We start from the raw sequence: 24,131 nt of genomic DNA on the forward strand, positions 1-24,131 counted from the left end.
CTGGTTGGCGTCAGATCAAGAGAAAAACTTTTGATGTTGTGCCGTTGCTGGGGCACCTTTGTAGGCATGACTTGGCATGTACAAAAGTGTAAGTGGGGTTAGGATAACATCTGGCTGAGCTCATTCTGACATTGGCTTATCATAGCACTATTTGAACACTTTGATAAGTCTCTGTTTCATGAATCTCCTGGAAAATAATACAGAGGTGTATCTGGTGTGTACAGGACAGATGGCCTGAATTGCATGTGTAAAGTGTCTTCGTGTTGGTCTTTAACCTAGTCACATCAGAATATTTCCGTCAACCTTAGAGGGATGCAGTCCTGACAAACTGGCTAGACTTGAAGTGCATAGATTCCACAGATAACTCTATCTTTGGGCCATGAGACTCGTCAGCAACAAACCCTCAGTAAAAACTGGTGTGGAGGTGTAGGTCATGATTGACTCATACTACTGCCATTCAATTGAAAAGGGTGTTTTGTGAAGAGTATTCGAGCCTTAAAAGTCTGCTTTTTATAAAACAAATTCATCTTATCAACTTTAAGTGTAAAACTGTAAACTACTAGCAGTTTATGTAAACATGTTCTGCCTCCACATGAGGATGTTAGCATAAATGTGGCACTGGTTTTTCACTTTTCCGATAATGAAAACAGGAAGACAAGAATACTTTATCCACCTTAGGTACTCAACTTAGCCTTATATATGAAAGTTGTGTTTTTATACTTTGTCTTTATTGGAAGTAAGACACAAACATATTGTACATACAATAACATGAATATGGTAAAAACACACATGGGGAAATAAGTTAACGGATTCATGATTATATGGGCCCTTTAATATACAATATGTATTTATATTTGGATTTATTATCCATTCTGGTCTAAATATGTTTCATTTTGTTGCCATTTTCCCCAGTTCTTAGCAAATAACCCTCCTTTCAATTTCAGGTTGTATGTTAACTTTTCCATCCCCTGGATTTCCTCGATTATAGATAACCATTGCTTACAATGTGGCATGTCTGCTTTCAGCCCATTTTAGTGATTGTCTTCCTACTTGCTGTCAGAAGAATTCACACCAGATACAGGTCATTTTTAGCTACACACTCATCGAAATGTCCTAGGTTAAAGAATGTATGTGTAAAGGGAATTGGATATCCCAGGGTCTGGCAGACATCTGCATGTACCTCTCTCCAAAAAGGTTCTACTTTCTAGCAGCAAAAGAAATATGTGTATGGTTTGGTGACATATCACCACATTGTCTCCAGCATGTTTGCGGAGTTGAAAACTGTTTACTTGTAATTAGGGGGGGGGGGGGGGGGTAAAGTAGAGAATCTGATTCTTTCAGGCAAACTCTCTCTACTTTTGAGATTGTGTGGTGGTCTGGTGACATTTCCACATTTCACACCAAATCTCAGCAGAGATTTCCTCATCTCTTTCTCCCATTAAGCCTTTATAATGTTGAGTGTTTAAGTTGTGATGTGTTAAAAGTCAAAACCATGTGGAGATATGAGATGATCCCATAGCAAACTAAGCAAGACAATGTAACTACAACAGAAAAGGACTGGATCATGCTTAAGTATGAAACTTCATATTTTATTTCTCAAAAACATAAACAAATGTACAGCATATACAATGTGCTAACTGTTTCTCATCTCTGTCCAATGCAATGTCCTCCAGAGATGTTAAGGGACGTATTATCTCTATCATTTTCTCCTCTTCAGTGTGTCCTAACTTTTGGCAGATTATCAAAAACCAACAGACATTTTTCCAACCACTCTTGTCTAACATATATCTTAACATAAAATCACATAATTCCAAAAATCAGGCAGTGTAACAGCATACACTATCCAGAGAAGAACAGTTCAGTTCTGTAGACAGAAAAATAAATCCTGTGTAAACCTTACACACATATTTAAATATAAAGCAAACATTTTGTGCACTGCCTAATGCCTATGCAAATTAACAATTTAAGTATTTTGAAACAATCCTGATCGTTTCCATGGGTACACAAGAACATTTTTACTTCAAGATAGGGTTGATATATTCAAAGTAGTATTTATAATCCATTTAAAGTAATGTTGATTGTCTATTTGGTTGAAGTACAGGGAAATGCGAGTGAGAAGGTTAACAATTCTCTGAAATGTTCTGTCAATACTCATTTTCACAGAAACTTTTGAACACCTTTCTAGGTGTGGAGACACAGATGGATAGCAGAAGCAGGCGTGACCTGGATGCCTTTGTGGTTATTCAGCAACTACTTCGGAATGTACCCCTACGCACTTTTTTTCACTGCTCACAACCACCCCTGATCCAACCTGAAGTGGACAATTCTGACGATCAACAAGACTTTCTTAGAGAGCAGAATGGTCTTGTTTTTATTTATTCTCACGTAAGGATTGAGTGCTGTAAACAAAAATATTATAAGCCACAGGAAGTTAACAGCAAAACCTTAGAAAGTTCATAGATAGGACCTCAGAGTGAAAATAAATGTTTCTAGTGCAGTGTGGAACAATGACTCTCACTTCTGAGTCTAACCCTCCAGACCAGTCCAAAGATGTTTAAGGTTTGTTAGCACAAAAACAATCCACATTCATCTTAAATTGTAGTTGTCAGCTATCACACCTGACACATTGTTCGGTCCCAGCCCCTGAAGTGCTTAGAAGTTCCAGTTAATTTGTTTATGAGGCAGAAAAGAACAAATTTGGGGCTGATGCACGGACGGACCTTGACGACCTTGGTGGTGGTTTAAGAGTAGCCTTGAAGTTGGGCTTAAAATCCGGTCTGGTCTCTGGTTTATAATCAGGGTGGTCCATGTCTGCAACAGGTAGGGTGCTCTTACTGTCATCTTCCCTGTAAGTGTGGAGACGACGGATTCTCTCTTTGGCCTTCATCTTGTTAGCGCAGCGGACTATGCGCTTGGAGATTAGGTAAATAATCTCACAGACGCTAAGAACGATACAGAGGGCTGAAGCCCCCACCATGAAATAGGTGAAGACTTTCTTCTCTGTGGGCCGGCCGATGTAGCAGTCCACTACATTGGGGCAGGGTCTGATGTTACACTTGACCAGTCGAGGCAGGTAGAAGCTGTCATAGATGTGGTGCAGAAGGTACAGGAAGCCAATCTCAATGAAGGTCTTGGCGAAGAGACTCAGCAGGTAGGTCCACCAAAGGCCGCCATGCTTCTTTCCTGTGTTGGCATAGAGCTTGGTGGTCTGTTCCCCATACTTGACCCGGTGCTTACGCTCCCGTTCATCACGGTACGCCACGTGCATCACCACCATGAAGGAAGGGCAGGTGACAAAGATGAGCTGTAAGGCCCACAGACGGATGTGGGAGATGGGGAAGAAGTGGTCATAGCAGACGTTGGGGCAGCCAGGCTGCTTGATGTTGCAGTCAAAGTCCTTCGAGTCATCCCCCCACACCCGCTCGGCAGCCACAACATAGACCAGCACCCGGAACACAAACACTACGGAGAGCCAGATCCGGCCAAACGCAGTGGAGTACTTGTTCACGCCACTCAACAGGGCCTGGAGAGTTTTCCAGTCCATTATTGACTGAGTATTCCGTACGATTGGATGTGCTCTGTCGTAATGGTGGCTTTACTTCCTTTTCTTCTGTTTTTTATTCAGCAAGTTGATGTTACTTCCTTATTATGAGAAGACACAAAGAAGAATGCAGATTAGCCTTTAATTATGACACTGCCTTGACAGTTGGTTAAATAATGAATGCATGAGTAAATCCAAAGGATAGCATTTTATTTGGCCCACTTAAAATATTCTGAAGCCAGTGGATCATCTACAAATAATCAAATGTGTGACCTGTGGACTACCTCTATAAACCGGTGGGTACATCTGAACTCACCCTACTGACCATGAACACAAGTGCCAAATAACAGGGAAAATATTCCCTCTTGAGACCAACTAAACTTTTTAAATAGTACTGAAAGGTAATTAATGTGGTCATTATACATGATAATTCTAAACACTAAGCATTATACAGCAAGAAAACAACATATAAAAAAGGCCACAGACTCTATGAAGCCTCTAATTCCTTCACCTAAAACATTCCTCCTCTTACACAAACTGGGCATATTTATCACAAATCAAGTCATTTACAGGTCTAAATGAAATCAGGTCTGGTTAATACTCCTTTCATGGTCACAGTAGTTCTTTCAATGGGATGGTAACAAAGACAGAATAATATATACTATATATTATAATAATAGAGACACGTGATCTTTCTTATTATTAATATTCACATAGGCTGCAGTGTTTAGGGCATGTTTTATCTTCCTCATTATAATAGATATACACAGAATTATACTATTTAGCTGTGTCATTGTCAACCACAAGAGAAACTGCTCCTGAATAAGTCACTGACAGTTTTTGGCCAGGTCAAACACAGGCAAAGTTGGTTTGTAGTGACTTACCTTAACATGTATTAAATAAATAAATACACACATTTATCATTATCAAGATACGCTGTCCCTGCAAACGAAAACTTAACCTTCTGCGCCAGTTTAGCTACTGACACTCTAATCAGTAATTTCCCGTTCTGTTTTCATCGAAAATCGACTATCGTCACCCCCTGTAAACTAGTCTCTGAAATACCCTTTAAGTCTATATTTGTTCCCTAGTTTGATTACATGTATCGTCAATTTGTCTGGCTTCAGCGTGTAGCCTAGACCTAGTTGAGGAATGCGCCTGGACAATATGTAGGTAAAGCAATGCTATTGTGACATTCCATCAACAGCCAAAATACGCTTCTTCCTACAAGCCTTAAACGGCATTTTAACAAACAAAATAGCCTAATTTACTCTACATTTACTGAGCATAGCTATCGACTTTCTAACAGTTACATAAAGCCTAGCTGATATCCAAGTCATGTCTCCGGCTTTCATGTAATGTAAATTTAGTGATACTCACATTATGAAGGATTTCTCCGTTTTCCACACGGGAACGATAAACGTAAGATGTGTTGCTGATTTCGTATACCGGGTTTGGGCTTTGATTTACTTGGTGTACTTGAAGGCTCGGCCGTAAAGTTGGTGGAAATAGAAAAGAACTTCTTGTCTATCTCCCAATGGGTGTGGTTTGGGCTAAGGTAAAGAGAGATCTGGTTGGTTTCTTCCTTCGCTCTCAACGACTTCTTCATCTACAAGCTCATTAACAGTAGTTAGTTATTGGCAAACAAATAGCCTATAGCAATCTGTTATTCAGTTCAAAGTTATCCAATGGAAATATGACATTGGACAATGATGAATAACAATATTGGTCATTTGAAAAGTAATTTGATAAGTAAATTGCTAAGAACATTTGAAAGACAGTGGTAGGCCTATATTTAATCGTTCAATCATGCCAGCAGCCTTTAGGATGCTGTTGAATAGAAGAGGAGCGAGTTGTCAGGAGTTATCTGTTTTCCACTGGTTTTACATGAGATAGTGAGTGAACTAATGTAGGATCTAGATTTGTCAAGGTTGATTGTTTATCATGCATTCTTTACCTAGAAATACAAGACAGCCCCCGCTCATTCCGTGACTAAACTTGCCCGGGGATGCCTTGACGTAAGAGTATGCCACACCCAGCGGTGAAGAAGGCATTAGTGCATCAGCCTATACAGCTGATTGGTGGAGTACTGTATCGGCTTTTACTATTATGCTGAAGAAGGTGTGGGCCGTGGACCGGATGACTGATGGGATCAAGGGAGTGTTTGTATACACTTTAAAAGAGTGGACATTACCTGTAGTTGTACTTGCACCAGTATTGCCATGGAGACACCACATAAGCCTTAGTAAACCCCAACTGTGAGTTATACGTAAAGGTGTGTACAGATAGATCATAAATGTAGATGGATACAATCAAATTAAAGATGGTGTGCTTTTGAGGCATTGTGATGATCAGTCTTGTCTGAGCAAGTCAGCCCCTGTTTAAAATAACCAAAATGGCTTCCCCTGAGGTAGGCCTATTCATAGGTACAGGTATTGTGTAGTAGGCCTACCTGATATCCTTGGGATATTACGGGACTTCGTGACTAAAGTTGCTTGTTGAAACATCCCATCAATAATGACATGGTAACATCTAGCTATGTGCAAGAGGTTTCAATTGGGATTGTTGAGTAACAGCTGCTTTAAACTAAAGGCATGGAAAGTTCCACACAGATTCTTTTGTTGAAACTTGTCCCGTCAGTTTCTTGGGGCACACCTAAAGTGTACTGCCTTAGTGCATGTCTCCACATGCACTTGCTTAAGGTGCAGGCAGACTGTTGTCATTGCTTTCAAAGCAGAGGAGAATCCGGTAGGGAGACTATAGGAGAGAGAACAAGACCACAGGTGGAGGTGACCTGTTTACCAGAATAGTAGAGATGGATGGTGGTACAGGCGCAATAAAGGAATGAACAATGAAAGTAACCCAATAGCTAAGACGATTATTTTCAGCATACAAAAGGCCAGGTTGGCCATTGAAATGTGCCTGTTTATTCTAAAGGACAGGCTGTTTCATAAACCATTTGGGCAAAAAATGGGAGAAGAATCCACTGTTGCTTATCTGACGTATAGATTAAACTCGGTGTAAAACTTGTCAGGCCTATCCCTGGGTTTGACTGGCAAAAATTCTTCCTCTGGGTGAGCCCCATGAAAGCGGAAAAGTGACGATAATAACACTCCCGTACAGACGAATTGACTCAGTGATTCACTCTAAATATCAAAGGACTTAGCATATTTTCAAAGGACTTTAGTTTATCAATGAATGTAGTACATTTTAAAGGATATTTCAGAAAAGGGCAGGTCTCGTTTAACCCATCTCTGCCGTTTATTGTCACGCCTCTGTTTCAGTGTTATGCATGGATGATGGAGCCATGATAACTCAAGAGGTTAAACTGGTTATTATCTATTTACAAAATCATGGACATAAAAGCTAATACAATTAAACAAAGAAGGCTCACTCAAAATGAAGGTACACAAATAAAAGGCCCTTTGGTTTAACTTGGAGTCAGAATGCCTCAAATGCCAGACTATCATAGACTATACTATGATTACTATGAGTTTTGTACTCTCAGAACTTAACACATCCTGCAAATTCAAATGAATCATCTTGACATATACACGACTCAACAGATTTATATTTCCTCATATTTCGGAAATGTTACGCAACCAAACCAGTCGACATTATTAAGAAAATGTCAGACTGAATTTGAAGGATACACAAACTTGTAAACAGTTCAAAAAGAAAGAATACAACAAATTTAGAAAGACAGTTTACTTGTAAAACATGTACGTAAACACGCAAAGTTCAGTTTAGCTGTCCCTGCCAAAAGGAGTTGGATGTCCACATGGTAAATCTCCTACGCAAGGACCTAGAAAGCAAGAGCATTCGTATTGATCTGCAATTGTCGTTCCTTGTATTACACGTGTTGCTAGTTGAGAGAGCAGGGAAACCAGTCGCCTTTATCCCCTCAGGATCTTTAAAAAAAAACACCCAAAATATAACAGAACAACATTAAACAAGGTGCAACTCAGAATACAGTATTACAACAAAAAAAAAGAGAATAATTTACACTTCATAAAAATAATAGTGGCCACCAGACATGGCTTAAAACACATGGCAGTATGAGATATTAAACTGGCAGAAAGGTTAAGGCTATGTGGAAGGTGGTTTGACAGCATTTCTTTTGGTCATACCACAAATAAATTCACTCCAGGGCAGGTTGACTTGTATCTGGTCCTCACTTCAATCACACCAGTGAGTATTGCTTATACACAACATATAAATGCATTCAAAGTCTTTTTCATACTCAAACACACAACAAGTTTGGTTTGAATCTTGCTAATGCAGAGGTGTGTCACTGAACAAATACCACGGCAAAAAAAATGTCAGGGTCAATTGTGTAGTTTCCTTGTCTGAAAATGATAGATTATTTACAAAGGACAGTTTATTTGCTCACAACCAAACTGTACCACAGGTGTGTACTTGGTTTACATACGGTGAGGAGTGGAATGGAAGAACGGAATGTGGTGGGGTAGAGAGGGAAGCTACTGGGTTTCACCTTGGCCATTTAAGTCCTGGTCACACCAGTAAAATATCATAGCCTTGGTTTCAGTGCATATGGAGAGAGTACTATGAAAACCAAAAGAAACTGTATGGTATGGCATTTACACAGAAGAATTAAAGATTTTATTAAAAAAAACCTAGAGCAACTGGAGTGATGTCCCTGTATTGATCACTTTGTTAATGTGTCTCTGTCTCTGACTGTGAGTGAGATCATGTCTTGGACATGGCTACACTGTAGGATGGTGCTGGGCTAATAGTCTCATTGTTAGATCTCTTTTCACTGTTGGACTCCATCACCAACATGTTTGGGTTCCTGACATTCATCATGGAGGCCGTCATCTGCATTTTCCGAGAGGATTGCACCCGCCTGCCCATCTTCACACAGCGCTTGCCCACCAGGTAGAGGGTCTCAATTAAGCAGAGTATGATGCACACCAGGCTGGAGACCACCATGAAGATGGTGAAGATGCGCTTCTCTGTGGGCCGAGAGATGAAGCAGTCCACTAGGTTGGGGCATGGCGCCTGCGAGCACTTGACTAGCGACGGGAAGTCGTAGCCCTCGTAGATGTGGTAGAGCAGGTAGACGAAAGTGGCGTCTACTGCCATCTTGAAGACGAGGGTGAGGACGTAGGTCCACCACAGGCCTCCACGCTTCTTGCCCGTGTTCTGGTAGAGACGCTTGCAGTCCTCGCCGTACTTGAGACGGTTCTTTCGCTCACGGTCCTCCCGATATTGCACATGCATCATCACCAAGAAGGAGGGGCAGGTGACAAAGATGAGCTGTAATGCCCACAGACGGATGTGGGACACAGGGAAGAAGTGGTCGTAGCAGACATTGTGGCAGCCGGGCTGTGCCGTGTTGCACTTGAAGTCTTTCTGGTCATCACCCCAAACCTTCTCGGCTGCGACCACGAATACCATGATTCGGAAGATAAAAACGATGGACAGCCAAACACGGCCAAATTGCGTAGAGTATTTGTTGACCCCACTAATGAGGCCTTGAAGAGCTGACCAGTTCATTGCAAGGATGTTCTTTAGGGGGCTTGAATGAAGCCCTCTGTTCTAGTAGAAAAAATCCTTCTAGGGAGGCAACCTAAAGTTAGGTAAGAAGATGATGGGAAAACAATGAAAGAAGGAGAAAGGTAAGGAAAAGACACAAAACAGATTGATACAGAGATAAGCTTCCAAAGCCAAACGACACACATACATATACACACACGCACGTACGCACACACACACACACACACACACACACACACACACACACACACACACACACACACACACACACACACAAACACACGCACGCACACACACACACACACACACACACACACACACACACACACACACAGAAACACACAATAACTTTCATATGAAAATAAAAACACTTTCACTATGACATTTTAAATCCTTTCCCTGAAAAAAACTGCCAAAATAATATTAACAATATAATAATATAAAATTAACAACTAAAGTATAAACCATTATGGTAAAAGCTCGCAAAGGTATTGCAATTGTCTGGCAAGCAAATGTTAACTCCAGGACGGATCTGAAGTTGCCAATGCATAGCTTTATATGCTACTAATTAGTACAGGCTAGGCTACATCACATTGTATGCGTAACAAGACAGAGGTCCCTTTACTCAAATATGTAGAGTTTCATCACAACAACTTTAACTGATATGAAGTTCCTTCATTTGACTTCAGAATCATGTAATAATTATCTGACACAAACGTTTGGAAATTAAATCAGATACTCACAAAATACGTGCGGTCCAGCTCGGTGAGAACTGAACTCTCTTAGACTCCAAATGCAGTGGATTTTCATCGACCGCTTGTGCTTGGGAGTGGAACTGGGAGTGTGGATGGGTGGAGTTAGTTGACTAGTGACACTTGAAGACAAGCAGGGCAAACGTGGTGAAAGGCGAGGAAATCAACCCACAGGTACGCGCCAACATCTGGATGCCGCCTTGTGGTCATTTAAGGCATTGCTAAGCGTGCATCCGTCCCACGACAGATTACACTGCACCAAGGACACTTAAAAGCTCATCCCGCGATTTTAGCAAGAGGTTGATATTTCAGCTCGACAGCCAGTCAAATTATACCTCTTTCGTGCTCCTGGAACAACTAATCTGTGCTGGAAAAATTGAGTGTTGTGTATGGCTCAGCCCTAACCACGAGATTTACCTGAGAGTTCGACATAAATGTACTGGATTAGAGTCAAGGACAACACCTTCAAGGTTTCTCTTTTAATCATATGAATGTCGTGTAGGGGGCAGAATAGCATTTGGAACATTACAATAAAATACATACCTTTACAGGACTTGTATGTAAATGGTATTTTCGAAGTAAACAATGTGCATCACCTCACAGGCATTTTAAACCTTGATAGACTGGCTTTGATCATCACAGTCTACAGCCAGATAAGTGAAGTTTGATTACTTAACCTTCTGTACGTATCTGAGAAGAATTTCGGCGTTTACACCAATTAGTTGATGCAGCAATGGAAATCACCAAATTCACCACCAAAAACCAGGACAAAGGCAACTTTATTTAAATCGTACAATGGTCAGGATTCGCCACAAATGGAGTTGAAGGAACCAGTAATTCACAGAATTTGCAATCTTTTCATTGAATATTATTAATCTTTCCATTTAGGTCAAAAGGAGTCCATCCGAATAAACCGTCACACTTCATAATGAAAGACACATTCTCTTGTCCAGCATTACCAGCCCATGAGGAGAAAAAACATGAAAAAAAAAGAACAAAAGAATAAAGAATAATGTTACAAAACATGGTTTCAGAGAATCTGTTTTTAATCCCAAATCAACTGTTGTAAGCGCAGGGAAACTCGATACAAATGTTGCACTGTATACATTAATTTCACAGATCACTCGTGGACGTATAGACAACCACATCCAAACACCTTTCCCAGGTTCAGAATGGTGAGTGTGAGCACGTGTGTGTGTCTATGTGAAAGCTGACCGATGGTGACCGTATTTGGGCAGGCAGTTAGGAGAGAAAGGGGTAGAAGACAGTCTTGTGGGACACTGTTGCAGCATCAGATCTCAAGGGAGTTGTTTTCCGCCCCAATCATAATTAGGAAGTGACACGTCATGTATGGGAGGGACGCTCTTGAGCCGCTGTTGCCTGCCATCATTGAAATTCTATAAAACTCTGTCTTTTTTTTTTTGTAGTTTTGTTAAAATAAAATCAAAACATGGAAATTAAACGAAAGCATATATAAATCTTTCAGGTCCTTTTCATTCCTCGGTCTCTTCCTTGATCACTCATTCCTCTTCACTCTCATTTTCTGGATCTAGGTCTGACTCGTCCCCATTTGCTTTCATTTCCTCGTCAGCAGGATTCTGCCTCTCCTCCATTGTGTCCATATCTTCCCCATCATCTTCTTCATCCTCCTCCCAGTTCTATGGAAAAGAGAGGAAATTGTAATTTCTAAATGCAATGTCACTGTGTTTAGCAACCAGCCATGTCCTCCAATTAAAACAATGAAATAAAAACAGTTATCAATGCTGCTCCTCTGTGTTTTATCAGTGTGTCTCAGACTAGAGAACGTGAGGAGCTTTGACTTCCCTCCTATGAAAACATGCATATATTTACAAACACATACTGGTCATATTTGTGCAAACATGGCATATCTTACCTCTGATTCATCCTCAGGCAGTCCTTCGTCTCCTGAACCCTCTTCATCAGAGGACTCTGGAAAAACATGGTGTCATATAATGTCAGAACAGCATTGTGTTGCACTGCAAGCTAAAAATCCTTTAAAAATCAGCCTAAGAGTGCAGACGAAAAGCATAAATACAAGAGCTACAACATTCTTCTCTGGGTAATGCATTTCACAAAGGCCCTTGCGCTGGAGAGCGTTCTGATTTGCATTTCAATGTGATGGGGGGAACCAACCCATTTGCATTTGAATCTCTCTGCAGACTATTTGCATTTGAGATGACGCACTTGCCAACAAGCCAGTGCAGCACAGCGACATGAATGGCTAAATAGGATGTCAGTCTTCGCAGGCAACCAATCAAAGTAAGCACTGGGGGAGGGTGACTGTTTCTGGTTGACTGTTTACTTGAACAGAAGCATGTTCTGATACAGCCTAGCAGCAGCAGCGAGAGAAGAGGACCATGTCCAAGCGCAAAGTCTCTGTGGTCTTTGACCATTTTTACATTCCAGACAACAAAGAGCTGGTGTGCAAGGCTCGCTGCAAATACTGTCCCCTGGAGATGAGTTTCAACAGAAAAGCCACCAGCAACCTACTCAATCACATGAAGGTAAGACCATACCCTGCTCTCTTCCTGCCAAACTCACTGTGCTTACCCTTTTTAAAAATAGTCGGTCACTCATTTTAAGTTCATACATGAAGACCAATACATACATCGGAAATATACACTTTTGTATGAACATCTAAATGTATTCAGATTCAAAGCCATACCACATTCAGCTTTCATATTCCCTTTGCCTCCAACGGTGTGCAGCTTTATACTTTTTGTTTAACTATGCAAATACATGATTTTGTCTTGCAAAGGAAGAATTTTGTCTTTTGAACTTGTTTGACAATTTTCTCTTATACTTTAAATAATTTAGTGAGTCTTTTATAGCATTTTGCAAATTACTTAACTCAATACAATATATATGCCATCATTTTGCATATAAGCAAATACCTTATGTTATAACAAAACTTAATAATTATTATTGTTCAATCCTTAGAGAAAGCATGCCTCTATACCACTGGGTCCTTCCTCAAGTGTCAGTGAACAATGGCCTAGCACACCACCCACATGTAGCCAACCACAATCACCAAACAAATGGAATAGCAATGATCCCAGTCAGATCCTTGGAAATCAGGCATTGGTCAACCTCATCGCTGGAGAGCAACTACCCGTTTCCATTGTGCAGAGTCCGTTCTTCCTTTCCTTCATACAGGAGATTCAGCCAAACTACAACGTGCCTGATGAGGACTATTTTGTGAACACGCTCCTGGATCAGCAGACCAGCTTTCTACAGGACAAACTGAAGACTCTGTCCAACCAAGCCCAGAGTATTTGTCTGACTGTGGATGTTTTGACTGCAACGGAATTCACCTGTATGACCATAATAGGCCACCTGGTCACAAACTATGCCTTGAAATCGGTCATGTTCTCCTGTAAGCGTACACGTGGACAACAGATGAGAACCGCTATCACTGAGGAGATTAACAACGTGCTAACCCAGTACGGCATCTCAAGAGAGGCGATCATCTTACTGAGTGACAGCCCGGCACAAGGTCTAACCCACCTCCCTGGGTGTCAGCAAATGGAGAGGGATGGAAACGGCACAGTGAGAACACTGAAGGTGGAGGACAATGATGATGCCGAATTAGAGAGAGGGGTCAGAGGATCTACACCAGGAACTGTGAGGGTGCCACTCAACATTCAGTCTGGGCTATCCTTCTCTCAGGCACTCCAGCTAGTTGTTCGGGATGGTTTGCAGGCAACGTCACAAGATACCGCTAATGCCTTGGCTAAAGTTCACACCAATGCTCCACAAGTACATTACCGCAACATCCAACTACCCACCGACTGGAGCAGTCAGCTAAAAGAGGTTAAGTGCATCCTTGGTCAGTCCGAGGACAGAAAACCCCAGCATACAAATGCTAATAGCTTGAATTGGAGCTCATTTGAAAGAACCTTGCTGGAGGACTTTGTTCACACTCTGCAGCCCTTTGAGGAGATCACAGACCGCCTCAGAAAGGAGAGAGTGGTCCCTGCCAGCCTGGTCATCCCCTCTATCCAGGGCATCAGGAGGCACCTGAGCTCACCAGCCGAGGAGAACCATAAGCTGGCGGTGGCTCTGCAGGTGGCGCTGGAAAAGTGGCTGTCACCTTTTGAGCACCGATGGTGCTACCGGAGGGCGACAGCCTTAGACCCTCGGCTGAAGCTGCGGTGGTGTGAAGGGGATGGGGCACTACAAATGCGGCAGGACCTGCTGGCCCTCACTGGTGGTCCAGAGAGGAACACCCAGGACACTGAGTACTCAGCCACCAACCCGCAGACCCAGGCCAAGAGGAGAAGCCTCTTCCCTTTCTTTGAGGACGAACCTCAGGAACACCAGCCTGACACTCAGGATGAGGTGGAGACCTATCTGCATGAGCCCTGTATCCCTTACCACCACGACCCCCTGGTTTACTGGCGGGGCAACCAGCACCGCTTCCCTCAGTTGGCACAGCTGGCCCTTTGGCACCAGGCCATCCCTGCTCTTCCTGTGCCTGCTACGCATCCAGATAATGCCAGGCTCTCAGATGAAGAGTTTGAGAAGCTCATGTTTATCAAGCTCAACAGTGCTCTGTTATGATAAACATGCCATTTTCTTGCTCAGAAGGGAGTTATAGCATAAAGATCTTAACCAACATGACTTTGCCTACTTTGTGCAAATCTGTTGGAGAGGCAGAGCACTCCAATCACCATTTAATAACTTTCTGACTAGCTAGGTTTGGAATGTTACCTGGTTCGGTCCATTATTTTTAATTTAACTGTATCTCAGTGAGCCACATAACACACTGTACAGATTTAATAAAACCTAGCAGTGATACAGCAAATATCATTGGCAGGAGAACCTTTCAGTTCTAAACTGGTTACTTTGGCTGTCCACTTGTTATAATGTGGTTACTTAAGTATAGTTCTCAATATACTACCATGTTACATTATTTCTTTGCCTCTAAGTGAAAAGCCTGCTTCTAAGAAGAGGGGCATTTTCTCCCTTTAGTAGTTTATGTCAAGATAATGCATAGTTATTACCCAGCACTTTGGTTTAGAATGCTTCAGGAACATCACTGCTAGTGAACTGGATGATAGTGGCAAGATATAATGCTGATTCTTAGCCCTATAGTAACACTGAAAACAACCTATAAATTTACTAATGAATTCATGTCACAGCACACACACAACATTTAGGGAATAATGAACTGTAAAGAAAAAAAACCTCGACACTCACCTTCTTCATACACAAGCTTGGCTGTGTGGTCCAGCTCGTTTATTTTATGGGCACTGTTGCTAGTCGCCGCCTGGTGGACAGAAACGGTATAGTTGAGACAGGAGCTCCAAACTAATTCTGAATCTTGCTTGTTGTGTTGTAAAGTACTACGCTGTATGCATTTTAGTGTACTCACAGTTAAGTATGTTTTTTAACTGACACTTTACAATCATTTACTAAAAGCATGTCATGAGACCTTAATACATCTGTTAAATATAAACACCCTCACTGCACCTTCTGTCATTATTAGATTTGAACATACCATTAAACAATTTAAAACATTCTGTGTACCTGGGTCATTAGCAAGTATAGCTTGCCATGGAGCCTCATTAGCTGTTGGTATCCCTTCACTCTGCTCTCAATCAAATGATACAGCCTTCCAAGTTGAGACACCAAATCTGGTAGCTGCAATTGAAAGACAAAAAAAACAAAAACAAAAAAAACATTAGAGAATAACAAATACAGGAAATAAATCACATTTTAACACTAGCACACAATTAATATCGATGATTAACCACAGTACTTACTGCTGACAAGTAGGATGTGTGTAGCGTCAACACTGCCTTTAGCCAATCTACTGCCATGTGAGCTCTGAAGGGTACATAAACAGAAAGTGAATGAATGAAGAGACTTAACAATTACATTTGCTATTCTGTGAAAAATAATGACTAGTATGGTTGACTCACGAGTTTGGATGTCCTTGTATCCTTGTGGAAAGCTGGGGATTCCAGAGAATTGGTTCATTAACATCTTGACATGCAGAAGTGTATTAAAAAGGTAAAACCCTCTATCCAATATAATATAGGAGACAGAAGCAATAATGCTATGCCAGTGGAAACCACATAAAAGCTATTAACACAAAAAAAAATGCAAATGGCTTAACATCCCTAACAGACCATTAACATAAAGAGCAGGACACACAAAACAAAAAATGAGGTCCACTTACCTCCTCCAATAATGGCAAGATAGCTGGAAGGGGTACTCGGGAAACTGTATTCCTAATCAACATTTCCTTGCGAGTCTGGAATATTCGCTGAAAAAATGTAGACAAAACTTCCAGTCAGCATCATCTACAGTTCGAACATCAAGGTTATACTCACTCAGGGCAGTAACATGAAGGCTGCTCATGAGATCCAAAGAAGGAATCTCTGCACAGACAGACCAAAATAGAAGATACAAAGCCATATTGGCATGGCGAATAAACAGGACTCACGTTGAGGATGCTTTTATCTTTACTCTCCAGTCCTTGAACCAGCAGTACAGCATAACTGTCTGTCTGAAGGGTGGAGATCCCCTTTTCCCCTCCTTTCCCTACATTGGATAGCTCCACCTGCTCTAGGCGCTCCTCTATGGACATCTGGAAGGTTGGAGACAGTTAGACACACGCAGAGATCAATGCTAGTTGCATTAGCCATGATGTGAATGAACCAAAATGATGATAGGTCAATCCTATGACATACCTCAGTCCGGGCGCCCTTCTTCCTTTTTTCTGGTTGGCTGCTTTGATTGGCTGCTTTGGGTGGTGCCTGGTGTCCTGGCAGACCAGGCACCAATACTTTAATTTTTTTCTCATTGACTATTGGGGTTTTGACCTGAAACAATCGAAAGAAACAGACATTTTATATTTTATTTTACAACAATACATCTGGTCAAATTCATTGACAGCGATCATAACATTATGGACAATAAGCTACTTTGACTTTCCAAGTGAGGCAGTCGTTCTACACTTAATTTAGTCCCAGGGTACTTCTGACTAATGTAAGATGAATCCTTACAGAGTTAAAAAAAAAAAAAAACCTCCTGTTTGATTGTGTGACACGCTTCATTTTATGAAGATATGAACATTTCAAAACCATGCACTTCTGAACTTATACTAGGCATAGTATCAATTACATAGTATTGATTAAGCAAGCAAGTATATCTACATTTCAACTAATTTCAAGGTAAAATATGGATTTATCCTAAATTCTCCCTTTAAAAAAATTAAAAAAAATTAAATCATATACACACAAACATGCAACTACTTCATACACCAAATATAAACACTTGACTCACTCTTACTACCACACATGCACACTGTCCATCTTTCCTTCTCATACATACACTTGCAGTAGCCCCCTCCCCCATTCACTCACACACACACACACACACACACTCACACACGTGCTTTGTACTCATGTTTATACAGCAGCACACACACAAACACCCAAACACTTTTTGTATACATAAACACAGGTCACAGAAACCACTCATAAATCATATTTACAAATACAGACACTTAAAGTACTCTTTGTTGTGTCTGATCTATCAGTGAATTCAGTCCTGAACTCCTGACCCTATGCTGTGGGACTTTTTAAATCAGTAAATATGAAGTGGTTATGTTTAAATCCTCACAAAGTGGTACGTCTTGAAGTTCAATCTAGTCAAAGTTTTAATTTTATGTGATATAACTCAACCATCAGATTATAGACATTTATGTAAGCATGGGGGCACGCAAGCATGTAACTAAAACGATTAACAATTACTTCATTAAAAGGAAGGTTAGACTTACCAGGGACACGGCTGTATCTATGGAGATGGACAATGTTGCCTGTATGTCCCGGACCAGACATACGTGTCTCTCTGCTGTGTTCACAGGCTGGTGGGAATACACAGGAGAGATACATCATATCACTACTGCCCACATCACCACCTTCTGTTACTAACCTACTGAATTTGGTCAAAAGTGTTTAATTTCATACAAACAAAAATCTACATCTGAATGAAGTAGATATTCTGACCGTAACCTCATAGAGGACGGATGAGAAAATAAGTTTATAGCCCCCCTAATTCCAGAGCTATTTTACTCAGCATGCATTTACAAAAGCCCAATCAGTCCATACCACAAGTTTTGACTGCATACTATTAGATAAATCAGTGCTCTTGCAAATAAGCATGGACAACGGACAACCAAGATCCTAAATGCTCACAGTGTTCTCAATGACGGGCTGCAGGTGGTTGCCATATGCCAGCAGCAGGCTCTGCTTCTCTTGGTTGAGGGCAGCGGCCAGCAGGGGCACAGGCACTGGCGTGTCAACCTCACCAGATTTACCCCCAACACTGGACACCTGCACAGAGCAGGCTGGGGTAAGGGGCTTCTTACAGGGCCTGTGAGAGTGAGGGGAAGGCAAGGAGGCATGAGCAACGGAGTGACAAATATAAGAGTGTCTGTGGAAGGAAGGAAATGTCAAGGAAAGGTGAGTCTCAATGCAACCGATTGAACGTACCCATTGAGAAAGTGCTCAAAAAGGTGCAGTTGTCCGTCCTTGCATACCACGGCTAACCTCAGCGCCTGTAAAAGGAAGGAATTGATTTTCGGTTTAATTTTTAGACAATTGAAACTAGGACATTTCTTTTACACTTCTGTGATGCTTTTTATCTTGGTGTTGTGCCCTACTGGCCTCTTGAATGGCAGTTCCTAACTTGGCCCGAAACTCACCTCTTCCTTGCTGTTTGACTTGAGAAGGTCAATGTGCTGAGGCTCGTCTGTCAGTGTGAACGACACCACAGCGTTCTTATCCTTCCCATCTGAACGCACTTGCCTAGAAGACACAACAAATCTTTACTACAAAATCGAAATTGAGACGACTCTTCGTCTCAGTAAGCACCATAAGCAGATCCAAAACTTTGAGAGCCATTGTTCTGTGGACTGTGCCAATTTCCCTTGGACAGTGAACCTACCACACACTGAGGAGTCGATCGTGAGCTGCCCCAGAGAGGAAGTAGAGTCCATCGCTGTCAGGTGGACGGGTAGTGGCGAAGCACAGGGTCGTAACCATGGTTGAGTGACCTGTGAACTTCTGTGAACCAAACAAAGGTAAATGTTAATTCAAAGGGCTGCTTTTACTTCTGAAGTTATACATTTGTTACTGGAATTCCTACAGGCTTGAAGCTTGAAAACACTCACCCTATACACCTCCTTGGTCTCCAAGTCCCACATTTTGATCGTCATGCCGGCAGAGAGAAGGAGCTTCCCATCGGGACTCACACACAAACTAGTCACTGCATTACGATCTGCCTTCCATTTACTGTACAAACCCAGACAAAAACGATCAATGAGCAGAAAACCTAGCAATGGTCAACTGAGGAGTTCCTAATAATAGCACTTTTTTATAACTAATAAAATGTCTTCAATTTAGTCTCAAAACATTGTTTTACAATAAAGCATCAAACCGATTTACAAAGCTTCATAATCCCTTTGATGTTAACAATGATACTTTAATACGCAGCTTCCTGCACAGCAACCCAATTCTGTCTACAGTCAAAACCAGGCATGAAGGAGAAGAACACATTCAATGAATGATGGTAACAGCAATACCTACCAGCGCATTTTGCCTGTCTGCAGGTCCCACTCCGCAATGTGTGTGTCATCTGAGCCACTGTAGAGCACATTCTCCTCCACATGCCACTGCACTGTGTTCACTGCACCACTATGACCCCCATCCTGATTCAGAAAGCGCAAACCAGGTCAGCACACAAATACACTTAAGGTATATTTAAAAAATGTAAAACTTTTGATTGAAAAATCCGTAGGACCATTTGTTACCAGTTCATAGCATACCTGCCCCAATGAACACATATATCAGTTGGTTCCATTCACTCAATTCCCTTTTCAAACACATATCTCTTAGCATACAGCCGCGGAAAAAATTAAGAGACCACTTCAAAATTATCAGTTTCTCTGGTTTTACTATTTATTGGTATGTGTTAAAGTAAAATGTACATTTTTGTTTTATTCTATAACCTACTGGCAACATTCCGACCAAATTTCAAATAAAAATATTGTCATTTAGATCATTTATTTGCAGAAAAATGACAATTGGTCAAAATAGCAAAAAAGATGCAGTGTCTTCAGATCTCGAATAATGCAAAGAAAACAAGCTCATTTTCATTTTTAAACTACACAATACTAATGCTTTAACTTAGGAAGAGTTCAGAAATCAATATTTGGTGGAATAACCTTAATTTAAAATCACAACTTTCATGTGTCTTGGCATGCTCTCCACCAGTCTTTCACATTGCCGTCGGGTGACTTTATGCTACTCCTGGCGCAAGAATTCAAGCAGCTCGGCTTGTTTTCATGGCTTGTGACCATCCATCTTCCTCTTGATCACATTTCAGAGTTTTTTTTATGGGATTCAGGTCTCGAAATTGGGCTGGCAATGACAGGGTCCTGATCTGGTGGTACTCCATCCACACCTTTACTGGCCTGGCTGTGTGGCATGGAGCATTGCCCTGCTGGAAAAAACACTTCTCAGAGTTGGGGAACATTGTCAGAGCAAAAGGAAGCAAGTTTTTCTTCCGGGACAACGTTGTACTTTGCCTGGCTGAGGTTTGTAAAAGACCATAAGGATTGAACCAAAGCTGACTGGAGGTCCCTAAGTTCGTCTTCTCTGATGAGTCCAATTTCACAGTAGGTGCAAGACTCTGTGGCTTGTAGGCCTCTCCAGGTCTCAGTCTAACCATCAGACGACCATGTGTTGGGCAAAGCTGAAAATTGGACTCATCAGAGAAGACGAACTTAGGGACCTCCAGTCCGCTTTGGTTCAATCCTTATGGTCTTTTACAAACCTCAGCCAGGCAAAGTAAACACATGCCACACAGCCAGGCCAGTAAACGTGTGGATGGAGTACCACCAGATCAGGACCCTGTCATGGCCAGCCCAATTTCGAGACCTGAATCCCATAAAAAACCTCTGAAATGTGATCAAGAGGAAGATGGATGGTCACAAGCCATGAAAAGAAGCCGAGCTGCTTGAATTCTTGCGCCAGGAGTAGCATAAAGTCACCCAACGGCAATGTGAAAGACTGGTGGAGAGCATGCCAAGACACATGAAAGTTGTGATTTTAAATCAAGGTTATTCCACCAAATATTGATTTCTGAACTCTTCCTAAGTTAAAGCATTAGTATTGTGTAGTTTAAAAATGAATATGAGCTTGTTTTCTTTGCATTATTCGAGATCTGAAGACACTGCATCTTTTTTGCTATTTTGACCAATTGTCATTTTTCTGCAAATAAATGATCTAAATGACAATATTTTTATTTGAAATTTGGTAGGAATGTTGCCAGTAGGTTATAGAATAAAACAAAAATGTACATTTTACTTTAACACATACCAATAAATAGTAAAACCAGAGAAACTGATAATTTTGAAGTGGTCTCTTAATTTTTTCCGCAGCTGTATGTGACTGGCCTAGCTCCGCCCTGGGAGTGTATGATGAATGCATCCAGATGTAGCACAAATGTTAAGTGCTCTATGGCAAACCATTACAAGAAATCTACTTCACAATGTGCACAAGCGGTAGTTTTAGTGACAACATAAAGGGAGGTGGCTTTTAAGCTTTAGGATGCCACCTCATAACATGTTGGTAATCAGTGCCTAGCAATGCAAGTTGCTGTAATGAACATTTGTTTAAAGGTTTATTCAGGAATTCTTTAATGTCTTACCAGTGTGCACTGCAGTGCCCCTTTGACTGTGCTGTAGATGAGGATGCTGCCCGCTGCCGTTCCCAGTGCCAGCAGATCTGTGGTCTCCACTGACTGCCCTACCTCAGATTTCCTCTTTTTCCTCTGAGGCCCCTCCTAGGACCATGCACACAAAGAAGCATAAGTCATTGAGAAACAGCTCGCATCGCACATACGTATATAAGGCTAAATAATGTTATATGACCAGTTCTTAGCAGAAGCTCCTGCCAAAATGGTAACTTTTTTTTCCAGACAAGCTTTGACTATTGATCTACAGAATGCCTTCCCAATCTAGACCATTTTAAGATGTTGAATACTATGTTTCCAATCTAAAAAAGAAATCAGATCAGTCGTTCATGTCATATTGTATGTTATGTAACGTTGTGATTATTCATGGTTCTTCACTACTTTACATTTCCAACGAATATCCAGAATACAAGCCTGCCCCTAATTGAGTACTGGTCTGTTCAACGTAGACCACTCAGGTATGCCACTTTCACAACATTCCGGAAAGCTGTTCTAAATAGAGTGTCACCGTGAACAACAGCCTTTGCTTAGACTGCTGATATTGCTATCCTGAACACATTTCAATCAAGTGGTCGCACCTGTTGACGTAACGACTAACGTTACAAAATGTCTCTTCGATTGTACTACAGTAACAACTCGCATTGCAATGTTAACAACAAGAATGCGCACCACTTCAAATGACAAATTGACACTAATAAGACAACTTCCCGTTAGCTATTAATTTATCACCATATTTAAATGAAAATTGCTTGGTAGCTATACAGGCTAACGCCTTAACATTAAGTTAGTTCTTAGTTCACCTAGCCAGGGGTCAATTTAACCGTAACCATGCACAAAATATGACAGCTAAGCAAATACTATTATAACGAAGACACACTGAAGATGTTAAAGTTACTGGCAAGGAAGCTTTAAACGTGCTCACATTTCCAACTTTTCTCTCAGCAAGAAAGCTAGTTGGCTAACATTAGCACCTTCCATGTGAAATAAACTCATATCATCAAAACATGAGCAAAACTGAACGTTAAGACTAAGGAAACTGCTACTCTCTATATAATCTGGCCGAACTATATAATACACAGCTAATATTCATTTTTCGCAGAAACCTTCATGTAGCCATTTTAAGCACGAACATGTGCGACCGACATGTGCGTCCTACTGGAGGTAACTTCAGTGCTGCTAGGTAGCTTGTTGCTAACAGGCTAGAAAATCATGTGGGCTGCTTTATGACTTCGGATTTAAAGACAGTGAACACGAAGCATCTCAATTAGTATCACAAGAGCAGCTAATTTGGTCCAAGCGTATATTTTCGATTAGGATATATGACAGGGATGATACAAACTTAAAACTACAGCGTGCTTCACTAGGCCACCAGCCCATGTTAACTAACTCTATGGAAACTGCTCTGTCTTAGCCCCCCACATACCTTAGCCGTCCGACATGGTCCCCATGATATGCAGGTACAAGTGGCACTCAAGTGGGCAGAAGGCACATATTCCTGGTGCAGGGTTTTGCTGTCTGTGTTCCAAATACGAAGACGACCATCCTGTGCACACAGTGCCAGGTATTGATGTGATTTAGGCGAGAAAACGCAGGGTAGCATCTGAGACGAGAACCCTCCATCGGCCGCCATTATTGAAGCGCTGCGTACGTCTGCGTATTCAGAGAGACGCATGGCCAGGAAACACGTGTTATCTTTGAGGAGCAGGCGCACTAGCGCTGCAGAAGGGCAATTCATTAGAGCCACGAACCTCTCTGAAGAAGCGGGTGAATATGAACTGACGCACGTATATGAAATGGAATCGTGGATTTAAATGATACAGGGCTTTAGACACTTGTTTTCAATTGTAACAAATGTGTGTCACTTCTCTTTAGTTTTATTGGGGTAACACAACGACGTAAGTAGGTCAGATTTTGATCCCAAAACATGAATGATTTCAAGAATTAGGGCTTTATATTCTATGTGAACTAACACGGTCTTGATTTTGGTGCATCTGTCTCGAAAAAAAACCCCTGACATTTAAGCACATTACGTAAAGCACCTATTTTGGTTGGTAATTAAAAAATAATACGTACTGGTTATCACTGCCTTATTTTGCATTCAAGGTTTTGGAAGTAGAAGTGTATGTTCATGCAACATGCAATACGAGACGACTGTACTTTCATTTCAGAGAGGAGATTCAAGACAATATAATAATGAATGTGATAATTTGTGTTATTTATACATAATCAAAAACACATCAATCAAGCCTCACATTTCAAACTAATAAACCCTTAATATCACGCCCAAGGATCTTAAGATGCCTCATGCAAATATACTTCAGCGAAAGTAACACTTGGGGTGGTAATATTGCTGTTACTCACAAATGGAATAAAATATACATAAATTGTATTACTTGAGTGTAAAGACGAAACACTTTTTAATACGTTTTATTACCAAGTCACAGTGACAAATACAACAGTGTCACTTTACAACTTTTATCATCAAGGCACACCTTTCTATAATTGAGCTTTGACGTTCCTCATTG

The 24,131-nt window shown here is 41.2% G+C and overlaps 3 protein-coding genes across 3 annotated transcripts; all 3 read right to left on the reverse strand.

Moving 5' to 3' along the window:
- Positions 1–2,674: 2,674 nt before the first annotated feature.
- On the reverse strand, positions 2,675–3,544 carry gjb3 (gap junction protein beta 3; the record flags this gene model as incomplete). The annotated part of the gene is made up of 1 exon (XM_080849829.1): positions 2,675–3,544. One exon carries the CDS (start codon positions 3,542–3,544, stop codon positions 2,675–2,677), a length of 870 nt encoding a protein of 289 aa, XP_080705955.1.
- A 4,707-nt stretch (positions 3,545–8,251) lies between these two features.
- On the reverse strand, positions 8,252–9,061 carry gjb10 (gap junction protein beta 10; the record flags this gene model as incomplete). Its single annotated transcript, XM_080849834.1, has 1 exon — positions 8,252–9,061. The coding sequence occupies one exon, from the start codon at positions 9,059–9,061 to the stop codon at positions 8,252–8,254; it is 810 nt and encodes a 269-aa protein (XP_080705960.1).
- A 1,520-nt stretch (positions 9,062–10,581) lies between these two features.
- Positions 10,582–23,278, reverse strand: wdr43 (WD repeat domain 43; the record flags this gene model as incomplete). Its single annotated transcript, XM_080849892.1, has 18 exons — positions 10,582–11,471; positions 11,708–11,763; positions 15,037–15,106; positions 15,367–15,480; positions 15,603–15,666; positions 15,762–15,793; positions 16,022–16,108; positions 16,289–16,432; positions 16,536–16,667; positions 17,627–17,713; positions 18,045–18,222; positions 18,342–18,406; positions 18,554–18,656; positions 18,796–18,914; positions 19,022–19,142; positions 19,437–19,558; positions 21,562–21,696; positions 23,030–23,278. The coding sequence occupies 18 exons, from the start codon at positions 23,276–23,278 to the stop codon at positions 11,334–11,336; spliced, it is 2,016 nt and encodes a 671-aa protein (XP_080706018.1). The 3' UTR covers positions 10,582–11,333.
- Positions 23,279–24,131: the final 853 nt, after the last annotated feature.

Source organism: Sprattus sprattus (assembly GCF_963457725.1).
Source record: "Sprattus sprattus genome assembly, chromosome: 13".
In the NCBI taxonomy this organism is placed as follows: domain Eukaryota; kingdom Metazoa; phylum Chordata; class Actinopteri; order Clupeiformes; family Clupeidae; genus Sprattus; species Sprattus sprattus.